At 43.3% G+C, this 13157-nt stretch overlaps 1 protein-coding gene across 12 annotated transcripts in view; it reads left to right on the forward strand.

Annotated features, from left to right (window-relative positions):
* The first annotated feature begins 452 nt into the window (after positions 1-452).
* Positions 453-13157, forward strand: part of LOC118363603 (prominin-1-A-like) — a 110710-nt gene continuing 98005 nt past the window's right edge. For 4 of the 12 annotated variants that reach the window (XM_035744648.2, XM_035744656.2, XM_035744647.2 and 1 more), the window contains exon 1: positions 454-1055. In XM_035744648.2, coding sequence (XP_035600541.1) covers positions 818-1055 — 238 coding nt within the window. In that variant the 5' untranslated portion in view covers positions 454-817. Of the gene's footprint in view, positions 1056-13157 lie in introns of all 12 variants that reach the window. The other 8 variants (XM_035744650.2, XM_035744651.2, XM_035744646.2 and 5 more) reach the window with 5 other exon arrangements.

The following is a 13157-nucleotide window of genomic DNA, read 5'->3' on the forward strand; positions in this document are numbered from 1 at the left end:
ATTGACTAGGCCCTTTCACAACAATATAAACATCTCGATACCGCCCAAGCCTACGTGGGTGATGGGTACTATATTTATTTGATATTATCTCAATCATATCAACTAAAACTGCCAATTTTTGTGCAATCAATTAGTTTAATTTCTTAGAGATAAAATTATATTTCAACAAAATAATGTTTCAGGAATGCTAATTGTATCTGCTACTAACAACAGATGGTGGGTGTCAAAATCCTCTTTCTTGTGCTTTTTGAGGTGGAACAACACAGTGGTGTTTTTACATATTGTATTTGTTTTAAACATGAATTGGTTAAAAAAGATGAGGAGGAGCATCACTCGCCAGTCACTGGGTTTGGCGGCATGCGCATTGATATGGGCTAGTGTGGATGAAATGCCAAGGCCGAATTATTGTTCCAGTCCGCCCCTGCCCGAGCCTCCCACAGCCAGTAGAGTGAATGCGCACGCATTCTCTCGCGCAGCCATCCAAACCTTCCCGTTCCTCTATAGCACACTGCACAGATGCTCCAGCCAATTTGACAGTCGGTCTGATATCATCTCTGAGGAACTGAGCGGTTGGAGGACCGGAGAAAAGAAACACCCGGTTTGCGTCCATATGAGGAGCCACTGACCGTGGGAACGATGATAATCACGAATCCTTCCCCGGACAGCAGGACTTAAAACCTGCAGTCCCACTGCTCAACCCTTCCCTTTTATTTCCACATTTTAGTAGAGATACGGACGTAGCGACATTTTTGTACCATCTCCCTCGTTGTAGCCTATTTTAACCCCTGTACATTGAGCTTGACAGTGTCTTGGGACGATGTGGAAAACCGGTCTTCTTCTCCTCTTTTGGGGACTATTGACGTCTGGTGAACTCCAGCAAGAAGAAACGGAGCCAGAGCGCCGAAGTCTGCCACCGTCGGGAAAGTTGGATTTTGGCTATGTGCCTCAGGGAGTTTACCAAACCCTCGCCTATTACGAACCTGGAGTAATAGGGTTACTGTTCCACATGGTGCACGCTTTCCTATACGTCGTGCAGCCCAACCCGTTCCCGGAAGGTAAGTGCAATGTTGTTTTGATGCCCATTGATGCTGTCCAATAACATTTCATAAGAATACACCGTAGGTAACAAGCCATCTAGCTTCAACTCATTATAAGTGAAGCACAGTGAGGCACTTCGTCCTCGTTTAGCGTCAGCGCCGTCATTGTCGTTTACAAAGTTTGCCAATGGCAAGATAAGTTATTTGCTATGACACATGCGTGCAGAGATGTTCAAATCATCGCAGGAAGGGCTTTATCTTCTATTTGGCAGCTGTGAATATGTCACACAGGTTTACGCAAAACATGCCCATCCAATGCAACATTCTTGTTGTGCATTAAGAGTATTTTGCCTACAGTGTGCTGCCTGCCGGTGTCAACATAATTACAATTAAACCGACCCTTACTGACTTTGCATCATGTGGTCACTGGTCACTAAATAGTCTGGGCACACAATTCATGAGAAAATGCCAAGACCCAATGGGGATGGAATGGGTTGGACGGTGGACCGTTGGTCCAATTTAATGCAATTAGGCCTAACTTTCCATATAACTCAAATAAGGTGTCTTTAAAGTAAGTATTGTGTGGTCACTTGAATTGAGGGGGTTGGTAGACAATACTACCCCATCTCAGTGTTCATAATCATTTAGTAAATCTGGAGATTAGGAGTGTCTCCCTGTGTCACAGATTTAACTAGGTAATCCCATAATCTGGAATGCCATATGTTGCTGTGCTTTTAGTTTCAAGGGTTGTCAGAGGCATTCGTTGATATATGGCTCAAACTCACTTACACAATGGATGTTCAATTTGTTCATTGGATATCATTGTTGGGTTCTATTACACATCTATAGGTAAAGTTGAAATCTCATGTTAGAGATAGTGGGGTTTGTATTGTATGAACTGTCTATAGGAATTGTCATAAAAATGTTCCATGACTGAAAAAAAAAATGAACACCGAAATTAATTATATGACCATTATTAGACAATTATTATTATTATTAGGCAATATATTTTAGACATCCATCCATATTACTGTAGGGGGTTTCATTATTATTTCAAATGAATCCTATGCTTAATTGAAACCAGATAGCCTCAGCTGTACAGTCACATGCCTGCCAATTAACTGGGACATAAAAATGCACACATGGAGATTTAGCATGATAATCCAGTGATCTGTCAGGCCTATTTTGATTGGAAGGGACAGGCTGTACCAGCCCCTAATGCTTCCCCATAACACTGTTGTAGCTCCCGTAAATCATCATGCATAGTGTGGCAGTGGACCATTTTCAAAGAAAAATTCATCTTGATTTCTGATTTCTTAATGCATTCATATAAAATGTATGACATACCTGTTCTCCTAGATTCATTTATTGGTGCACCACGGCCCCCAAACCAACAATCAGGGCTGTAAACTCCCAAAATATCCCATTTGAAACCAATAGAGGCCAAATAATTAGTTCAGGTGGGAGGCAACAGAACTACAGGTAGGTGCACTGCACCAAAATCCCGAATTCAGACTTCTAATTATCCTTACACCTCTGAAGAATCTAGCCACTTCCATGCCAGTCGGAAGAACTTAAGTGTTTTATCGCTGAACACACAAAAGCTAGTTTTTCCACCGACAATGGGATAAGAGGAACCATGGGATGTTAACAGCACTCGGTGGATACTAGAGATCCTGACTGCCAATGTGTCCAGCCTGATACATGCCATTAAGGTATCCTGACACACACACCTCACCATTGCTCAAAAAATAAGTCATGAAATCAGTTAAATAAATAAACTATTCATACACATTTGCACTGCATTGCCCCCCAACCCCAAAAAGAACACATGTTCAAAAGTCAAGCAAATGATAAAATACAACATCTAATGAAGTAAAAAAATATGTAAAGTGTACAACATTACGCATAAATAAACAAAACAATATTCCCAAACCCCCTGCCAAAAAAGAAGTAATGAAATAACAAAATAAAAAAATGGCCAGCTCTAACAATGCAATCAACACACATTCATAGTATAAAATACACAATATCAAGACATTTATATATTTTAAAAAAAGTTATAAAGCATTGTGAAAACAACATGGTATTGTTCTGTGTGTGTGTACACAGTATGTAACGATGGGTGAGTTGGAGATGCAAAAAAAGTTGAGAAGCAGCTGTGAAGAGTTTGTGAAAAGTATTTGGTCAAATACTTCGTATTTGCGTCTTATACATTTTAATATTTTTGTAATTTCAAAGACGCTCTCATGCAGAGCGACTTACAATTAGTGCATTCATCTTAAAATAGCTAGGCGAGACAACAACACATCACAATCGTATCATGTACATTTCCCCCTAACAAATTATTTATCAGCAAAGTCAGTGCTAGTAGGAAACGCCACATGGGGACGGGGGGTGGAAGAGTCATGGTATTGATGTATGGACCGGTTTGGGTTTTACTGTGATATAATATTTTGGCCATATCACCCAGCCCTTAGCCCTGTGCCACCATCCCGACCACCAGATGCTCTCGGACTATGAGAGAACACATAGTCAGATGACGAGAGAGCAGCTGGAGTAGCAGTGTTCTCTGGGGAAAACCATGTCGCCGCCATGGCCAAGAAGTCAAGGGACTGAAGAGCAACATGGGCTGAGATGAACTCAAAAGGCTCAGATGAGTTCCAAACGCTACCAGAGACTAGGAATTCCACACGGGTTGTGCGCGCAGGGTACACTAAATTAGGAAGGTTTACAGCCAGGAGCAAACTGAGATGTAACTTGCCAAAGCTGCAAAAGAGCAAAATGAGATCATCAGAAAAGAACTAGGTAAGATACTCAAGTGAGAGTGTGGTGGGAGCCTTCCTCAAACAACTCGGCATAATGTCTTTGTTTCGGCAACAACACTGAAAAATTAACAATACAGACGCTTTTAGTACTAGCACTAAATGCCCAGTAGAGGTGAAGACACACCTCCCAGCACTGAATGCTGATTGCCTGGCAGAGCTGAAGAAAACACTCCCTACAATACAACACGCCTACAAATTAGCAAGACTGTTACACAAGTAGGCCTATAACTTATCCAAGTCCACGACGGCAGTCACACGTACTGAGCAATCAGACAGCTTATAGACTACTAGGTAAAAGACAGCACTTAAATTCAATTGCCCTAGCAAGACAATACCAACAGCTACTTATTGAATCCAAAAATGTACTTGTCGCTCTTGTAAGAGTTGATCCCTTTCCAAACTATAGATGATGCACTAAGACTGGGGCCAAGTAAGGCTCCTTAAATAGTCAGGGAAGACAGGTGAGGCCAGTCCTTCTTAAAAGACCCAATATTTACCAAGGGCTATTTACACAAATTGGTCTGAAAATAATCCAAGCTCACAGTGGGAAAAAAATACATACTTGCTGATCCCCTTCCAAACTATAGATGTGTGGGAGATTATGCACAAACAGGTGTAGACTAACAGTGACATGTTTACATACAGGTCCTTTTACAACAATGGGCAGAGTTATAAAATGTAAGTGACATAAGGAGTAAATACACAGTGAATAACGAACAATAACAAGTCCAAAATAACATGGCTGTATACAGGGAGTACCAGTACCAAGTTACATTTTTTTTTTTTTACATTTAAGTCATTTAGCAGACGCTCTTATCCAGAGCGACTTACAAATTGGTGCATTCACCTTATGACATCCAGTGGAACAGCCACTTTACAATAGTGCATCTAAATCTTTTAGGGGGGGGGGTGAGAAGGATTACTTATCCTATCCTAGGTATTCCTTAAAGAGGTGGGGTTTCAGGTGTCTCCGGAAGGTGGTGATGGACTCCGCTGTCCTGGCGTCGTGAGGGAGTTTGTTCCACCATTGGGGGGCCAGAGCAGCGAACAGTTTTGACTGGGCTGAGCGGGAACTGTACTTCCTCAGTGGTAGGGAGGCAAGCAGGCCAGAGGTGGATGAACGCAGTGCCCTTGTTTGGGTGTAGGGCCTGATCAGAGCCTGGAGGTACTGAGGTGCCGTTCCCCTCACAGCTCCGTAGGCAAGCACCATGGTCTTGTAAAGTTGATGTGCAGGGTTACGAGGTAATGTAGCTATGTACATATAGGGGAAAAATGACTAGGATAGAGAATAGACAGTAGCGGCAGCATATGTGGTGAGTGAAGGTGTGTTGTGTCCTGTGTGTGTGTGCATAGAGTCAGTACAAGAGAGTTAGAGCAAAAAAGGGTCAATGCAGGTTGTCCGTGTAGCCATTTGATTAGCTATTTAGCAGTCTTGTTTAGTAGTATTTTGGCTAGGTGGTAGAAGCTGTTCAGGGTTCTGTTGGTTCCATACTTGGTGCACTGGCACCGCTTGCCTTGCAGTAGTAGAGAGAGCAGTTTATGGCTTGGGTGTCTGGAGTCTGACAATTTCTGACCCATGCCAAATCTTTTCAGCTTCCTGCGGGGGAAGAGGTGCTGTCGTGCCCTCTTCACAACTGTGTGGGTGTGTGGACCATGTTAATTCCTTAGGGATGTGTACACCGAGGAATTGTTTAGGCTGTCTGTGGTGTATTGCACAATCATTTGTTCTGGGTCGGTCTGCGCTGGATGTGCATGCTGGCTCCGGTTTTAGTTGTGACAGCGCCTTTTCTCCCCATAAGCAAAATTGTAAGATATAGAATTATGTTACAGCCAGTCCATGTCTTTATGAGACCACTCACCTTCAAGATCTAGGTGAAACCAGGCGTATGTCGCACGTCTCTACTTCACAGGAGAGCCATTTGGACATAAACTTTTATTTTTATCAAAATGCATTTTTGGGCCGAAATGCCTTCTGGAACATGTGAACTTTCATGTGCCTTAATAATAACAAACTTGTATGCCATCTGCAATACAAATAACATTGTTAAATTACGAGCCTAAGTTGGATTAGCCATGAAAATGTTGGGGACCTTCCCACTAGCCATGATTGGCTGAGATAATGGGCAAGCAATGCCAAGAGATGAGTTCGGATTGGTCTGGCTTGTAGCACGCTTCTGTCTATAACATGTAGGTAATCCTTTCTAACGCAACTTTTTTGAAAGATATCACGTAGTAAAGCAGCAAAGGTGTTGCTCTCCACTTTCTGGAGGACTTGAGTTTTGAAATCAGTTGAATGCCCAGTGGAGTTAGAGCATGATACCTAAGGAGATGGAGAAAATTCTGCCACTTGATTGCAAATATGCAGAGGGTAAGAGAACACACAGAAGGCTATTGTATAAAACACCTGTCTCTGGATTACATCTTCAAACTAAGGGCAACCATGGCATCCGTGACAGAGAGGGAGAAGCGTCCATCCATGTATATGGGTAATATAGTCAAGCTAGCTACATTTTCAGATAGTTATAGCCTAATGTTATCTAGCTAGCTAACATTGAACCTGGTTGTTTAGCTACCTGCAGATTCATGCAGGGTAGTAACGTTATGAGTTGGGATTATGGTTCATTGTTTAGCTAGCTAGCTTTTTTTTTTACATTTCTTAACAAAAGACTCCACTATGCAAGTAACTATTTCAATAGAATGTTCATGATGTCACTGCGACAACTGTCGATAGACGTAGCTGGTACATTTGGTCTGGCTATCTACTCCGATTCCAGAGCACTCGCGTCTGAGTGTGCCACAGTGCAGAATAACTGACGGATTTACGAACGCTCAAAACCCATTGAATGTGGCCGGTGTCAGTAAACGTTGGCAAAAAAAATCGTAATTAAATTGTTGCCAGAAAAACAGTAATGTTCACCAACGCTCTGGATAACATAAAAACAACTAGCTCTGCTAGGGCGAGTAAAATGGTCAGAGTGAGTTGTTCTCTCATTTGTGTCTGAAATAGCTAGTAAGCTAGCCAACATTAGCCTGCTAGCTTGGGACTGCTGTTGTTAGGTCAGAACGCTAGGATCAACCCTACTCCTCGGCCAGAGCATCTTGTGTGTGCTCTGAACTCTCCAAGAGCAAAACGCTCTGAATGCACGAACACACCCGAGGACAATAGACACTGTGTTGGAGGCTATTAGCGTGTGTAAAGATCTTTGACCTCCCAGAGCCGGCAAAATCAAGACTGGTCAAGCTCTGTTTATATTCTGTCTTCTCAATACTGCTTCTTATCATTAAAGATATTCCGACTTACATGTACGCACTCGGAAACAGGCCATTCTACGCAGTGGTTGGGATGGAGCTCACCACACCTAAATAATGACAGGGGAAACACTTCTTACACTGGCAGAGGTGGTTAGAGGGTGTTCTCGTCCCCAGCACGTTAGATTAAACCATCATGTCTATGGCACAGTGTTTCCTCTTGGTTACATCATCACAAACTGGTGCCGTGAGCACTGTAATGGACAATAATGCTTATGTCCATAACATCCATCATTTCGTTATGATTTATGGGAGTAGCCTACATCACACAGCTGAACTGCGATATGTCACCATTCTGTTGTTAATAACACCTTTCCTCCACTACCCGCCAACCCATAAGAGCTGTTATTAGCAATCTGGCAACATTTGTCAACTTGTCTGTCACTTCCACCCACTCATGCAACCATAGTGCTATCTGACACATATGGCCATACCCGTGCACATCAGCCACACATAATCACAGAGCAACAGAACCTGTACAGCAAATGTCTCATTCATGTTGTCAAGTTTCTGTCATCCTATAGGTGCCTCCGTTTGCTGTCATTTTAAACCGTGACCTATTTTAGTAGAACTGTTCTGTAACATAAGTCACTCTAAAACTTAAAACAAGATGTGAATGAGGTCTTCTTATGCCGTTTCTACTGTCATTCCGAGTCTGTTAGTATGAGACTAGGGGGATTATGCTAACTGAAGCCATGCGAATCCTGGTCGGAAAGTGCTCTGTGACAAATAAAAGGTTTTCTCATTAACGGCACAATTCGAAAAGTATGTTTGATATCCCCTCTTCCAGACGTAGCTATGACAGGTGTAATATTGACTCCGTGGACTGGACACAGCAATTCGGCGAGGGAACAGGAATTAGTTAAGGCTAGGTAACAGTTGCCAGGGAGACACACACACACACACCGGCAGGCAATGTATTTTAATTTCCCTAATTTAGCATACAGTCAATTCATACAGTCAATTCAGAAAGTATTCACACCCCTTGACTTTTCCCACATGTTGTTGTGTTACAGCCTGAATTTTTAATGGATTCAATTCAATTCAATCTACACACAATAACCCATAATGTCAAATTATGTTTTTAGAGGGGTGTGAATACTTTCTGAAGGTATTGTATATCTGCATGCGCTCATTTGATATAAAGGGTGAACTGAGACAGAGTTTTGGAGGCAACTGCAGCGTTTTTGCGGTTTTAGCAACTCATATTTCCACTGTGCCGCAGGTGCTTCGCTGAGATACACAGCTCCTTTCAATCCCAGTATTGAGTGTATCTAGTACTAAAATACATTGTTTTCATGGACACGATGGATTCTTTGTTTAACACATGAAGGGAGAAAGTGTTACATTTTAGTAGACCCTAGCCATGATACGCCACACTATAGAAGGCCTATGTCATGTTTCTGCAGTGGCACGGTGTCTGAAATGTCAGTTATGTGCTGTGTCTGAAATGTCCATCATGATATGAATATGTTTATGCCTATGTTTTTGTGGATGTGGAAGGCAGTAGTGGGATGATGGGGCAGGGATTGGTCAGCTTGTCGCAGTGGGCATCAATCTGGGGTCACTTCTAATCACAATGGTCTCCCTCCTTAGCTCTGCTGGGTCCTCTCAGGACAACATGGCTGTGTCTGAATGTCCCTGCTATGTACTCTAAACTAAAAGTGTACAAACAGTTTTTATAACACACCGTTTAATGGAAAAGGTATACAGTAAGCTATAAATATGAGCCTATGACTCATCCATACATACGGAGCACGAGTATGTGTCATTGTCTATCACGATTTGTTCCCTGACTGAACACGGACCCTTTTCCAGTTGCATTGCATTGTGGGTCTGAAATTGCGATATACTCCCTGAGTACTGCACATCAAATTCCCGCTGTGGTGCACAGTGAAATGAGCATGACATCCTGTCCATTTCAATTGGTTGCTTCTCACGTTCAGATAACACTCCTTGTGAGTGGGATGCAATCAGAACACCTATCACTTGCTTATCAACCCCATGACATGTAAGCATATCTGTGTCTAGAGCTCAGCCTCACTGTTACTGTAACAGGATGTGAAAATGTGAGTGGGCTGGATGTATGACACAGTTTCCCTGGTGTGTATCAGCGCCTGTCACACACAGTCATGTCACTGTAGTGACTGTGGTGCCCGTAGTGTGGTAATGCTCCAAGACAGCCATGGCCATGGTCTTACTTGCCTAACATAATGCCAGCTGAACGCCTGTGGCAAAGTGCCACTCTGTCACGTAGCTAAGTCGGCCTATGCAGTCGCCTGCACCATATTGAGTCATTTCTTTCGTATGTTTTCAATTATTTGGGCTTTCTTTATAGACTTAATGTACTTTTAGCCCATATGAGGTAGGCTATAGGCTAACGTCTTGAAATGGACTGACAAACTCTGGTATCCAAAAGTTCTTCCCGGCTGTATGTAATAACACAAAAAATGTCCTAAGCGCTCGAAGCACGGCAGCCCTATTCGTCGCCGCCATTATCAGGTCCTTCGACCCTGCCTGAGGTCCTGAGCACTCTGCAGCAGGTTTTTTATCAAGGATCACTCTGTACTTTGCTCTGTTCATCTTTCCCTCAATCCTGACTAGTCTCCAGTCCCTGCCAATGAAAAACATCCCCGAGGTATGATGCTGCCACCACTATGCTTCACCGTATGGAGTGTGCCAGGTTTTCTCCAGATGTGACGGTTGGCATTCAGACCAAAGGGTTGAATCTTGGTTTCATCAGACCAGAGAATCTTGTTTCTCATGGTCTGAGAGTCTTTTGGTGCCTTTTGGCAAACTCCAAGCAGGCTATCTTGTGCCTTTTACTGAGGAGTGGATTCCGTCTGGCCACTCTACTATAAGGCCTGATTGGTGGAGTGCTGCAGAGATGGTTGTCCTTCTGAAAGGTTTTCCTATCTCCACAGAGAAACTATGGAGCTCTGTCAGAGTGACCACCGGGTTCTTGCTCACCTCCCTGACCAATGCCCTTCTTCCCCGATTGCTTAGTTTGGCCGGGCAGTCAGCTGTAGGAAGAGTCTTGGTGGTTCCAAACTTCTTCCATTTAAGAATGATGGAGGCCACTATGTTATTGGGGACCTTCAATGCTGCAGAAATGTTTCGGAAACCTTCCCAAGATCTGTGCCTTGACACAATCTTGTCTCTGCGCTCTACCGACAATTCCTTTTTGCACTGACATGTACTGTCAACTCTGGGACCTTATATAGATATGTGTGGGCCTTTCCAAATCATGTCCAATCAATTTAATTGACCACAGGTGGACTCCAATCAAGCTTGTAGAAACATCTCAAGGATGATCAATGGACACAGGATGCACCTGAGCTCAATTTCAAGTCTCATTGCAAAGGGTCTGAATACTTATGTAAGGAAGCTATTTCTGTTTTTTATTTTTAATACATTTGCAAAAATTTACAAAAACCTGTTTTCATATTGTCATTAAGAGGTAATGTGTATAGATTAATGAGTACATATTTGTATTTAATCTATTTTAGAATAAGGCTGTAACATAACAAAATGTGGAAAAAGTGAAGGGGTCTGAATACTTTCTGAATATACCGTATTTTCTTCCTACCACACAAAGCAAATGCCAAAACCCCTACCTTTGCTCTTATCTTTGGTTTCCCCATCACCATAGCTACCACAGTACTGGTTTGATTATTTGAAGCAAGTGATTCCTTTCTGTTAATTTACGTTAGTCTATGAAATGTCATACGAGTGTACCATTTATGCCGTTTTATGTAATGATATTGTGTCATTTGTGTCCGTTGGGATAAAGCATTATCCGATGAAGAATTGAGGATGTATTCTCCACTGGCTTCCAGTTGAAGCTCGCATCCGCTACAAGACCATGGTGCTTGCCTACGGAGCTGTGAGGGGAACGGCACCTCAGTACCTCCAGGCTCTGATCAGGCCCTACACCCAAACAAGGGCACTGCGTTCATCCACCTCTGGCCTGCTCGCCTCCCTACCACTGAGGAAGTACAGTTCCCGCTCAGCCCAGTCAAAACTGTTCGCTGCTCTGGCCCCCCAATGGTGGAACAAACTCCCCCACGACGCCAGGACAGCGGAGTCAATCACCACCTTCCGGAGACACCTGAAACCCCACCTCTTTAAGGAATACCTAGGATAGGATAAAGTAATCCTTCTCACCCCCCTTAAAATATTTAGATGCACTATTGTAAAGTGGCTGTTCCACTGGATGTCATAAGGTGAATGCACCAATTTGTAAGTCGCTCTGGATAAGAGCGTCTGCTAAATGACTTAAATGTAATGTAAATGTAATGATGTAGGCTAACCTATAACCGTTAATCCTGTTCTGCCAGGCTGTCGTTTCTCTCACCACAATGTCTTATAGCTTAACTATGTCGCACTGTCTTGAGGCCAGCAGCAATATAGCATAGATTCATGTGCACAGTCTGCCAACATTTGATATGCATGAGCTACAATATTGCCTGAAATCAACTCTCCGTCACTCATCCCATTCAAATGAAATAACGCTCTTAAAGATTACAGATGAAGGTTGAGTGAATTTCCTCCTCACGTTCCGAAATAACGCTGGAAACAAAATCCACTCCTTTTTGCAGACACAACTTGTTGAGACGGCTCTCAACTTTTCAAAGCAGTTTGAAGTCAGAGCTCTTCTCCTCCGTGCAGTTTATAACTAACGAGGCCTACACATGAATTTCTCCTCGACTTTAAGCCGACGCTAGAGAATCCAAGATTAATTCTGTCATATGAGCTCATGCCCCCCACCTCCCCCTTTGATGGTTGCATTTGCAAAAACCCCCCCCAGAAAAATACCTTTGCATGGTGTTCCACGTTAGTGCAGTAATAAAGAACCCTGCAGGAACTCGATTCCGCCAAGGGGATGGCAGCCAAATCACTACTGCTGAATGAAATGCTTAATTTTAGTGGAGCTATTTTCCTTCACATAGCTTTGGATGGGATTTCGTCCGAGCCGCAAGACAAAGAATTCTGAGTTCAGAGTGCTTGAAAGACTCCTAATTGCCCACTTTTTTTCTTTGTAAAGTGAATGATCCTTAAGTATGTCGGCAAATCTGTATGTGCTCTTCAACGGGGTGCCACAAATTGATTATAAAGGACATAAGGTATTTCTGGTAATTCTGATCCAAGAGGCAAGCGCTGTGTCTCATTAATTGAAGCTCGCCTTACCAAACACTAGGCTGGCGTATTGGCAGAGCGAGGATGGAACATATGATACGAGATATGGCATTGAGATGTCCTGGGACTTTGAGTCTTTCAGGTAATGCTGTTCGCACAATGCCACCAACGTCGCTTCAATCGGCATAGGTTCAATCTGTCAAAGAAAGAAGGGAATATGATGAAAAGACAGAGAGAGAACCACAGAGAGAACCACAGAGAAAACAGAGGGTAAAAAGCAGGAAATCCACATAGCGATAGGAAACGAAACAGTCAAAGATCCAAACAGGAAGACAAACATGGCGTCCCTTAGAGAGAAAATAGGGAGAACAATATAAAGATCAAGAGAAGCAGTGAAGAAAAGGAGAGGGAGAAAGAATGAAAAAGAGAGAGCGCGTGGGACAGACAAATAGAGAGAGCGCTGCCACATCATGAAGCGGCGGTTGCGGCCATGTCTCGCTCGGGCACGTCATATATGGGTCAGCCCTCGGAAGCCGAGCAGGCGAGCAAGCCACTGTCCTGGTGAATGGACGGCAAGTCATGCATCCTCTCCATCCTTTAGTTCAGCTTCATTGGCGGGCGCAGCCGTGCCCTCTGGGAGCTGGCACTAGGGACATGGTAAGTTGTAATTGCAGATGTGCTGCAGTAAGGGTCAACCTGCCAATGCCTGAGATGACTACTCGGACGACCTACTCTGCGTGGCATCAGCTTCAGTGCTACTTCAGAGTATCCTTTTAGCCTTACTACGTTTAAGAGACAGGGGGCCCTCAGTTAAATGTACCACTGATGGTCTGTGTCACAATGA

The sequence above is a fragment of the Oncorhynchus keta genome, chromosome 30 (genome assembly GCF_023373465.1).
Source record: "Oncorhynchus keta strain PuntledgeMale-10-30-2019 chromosome 30, Oket_V2, whole genome shotgun sequence".
Taxonomy (NCBI): domain Eukaryota; kingdom Metazoa; phylum Chordata; class Actinopteri; order Salmoniformes; family Salmonidae; genus Oncorhynchus; species Oncorhynchus keta.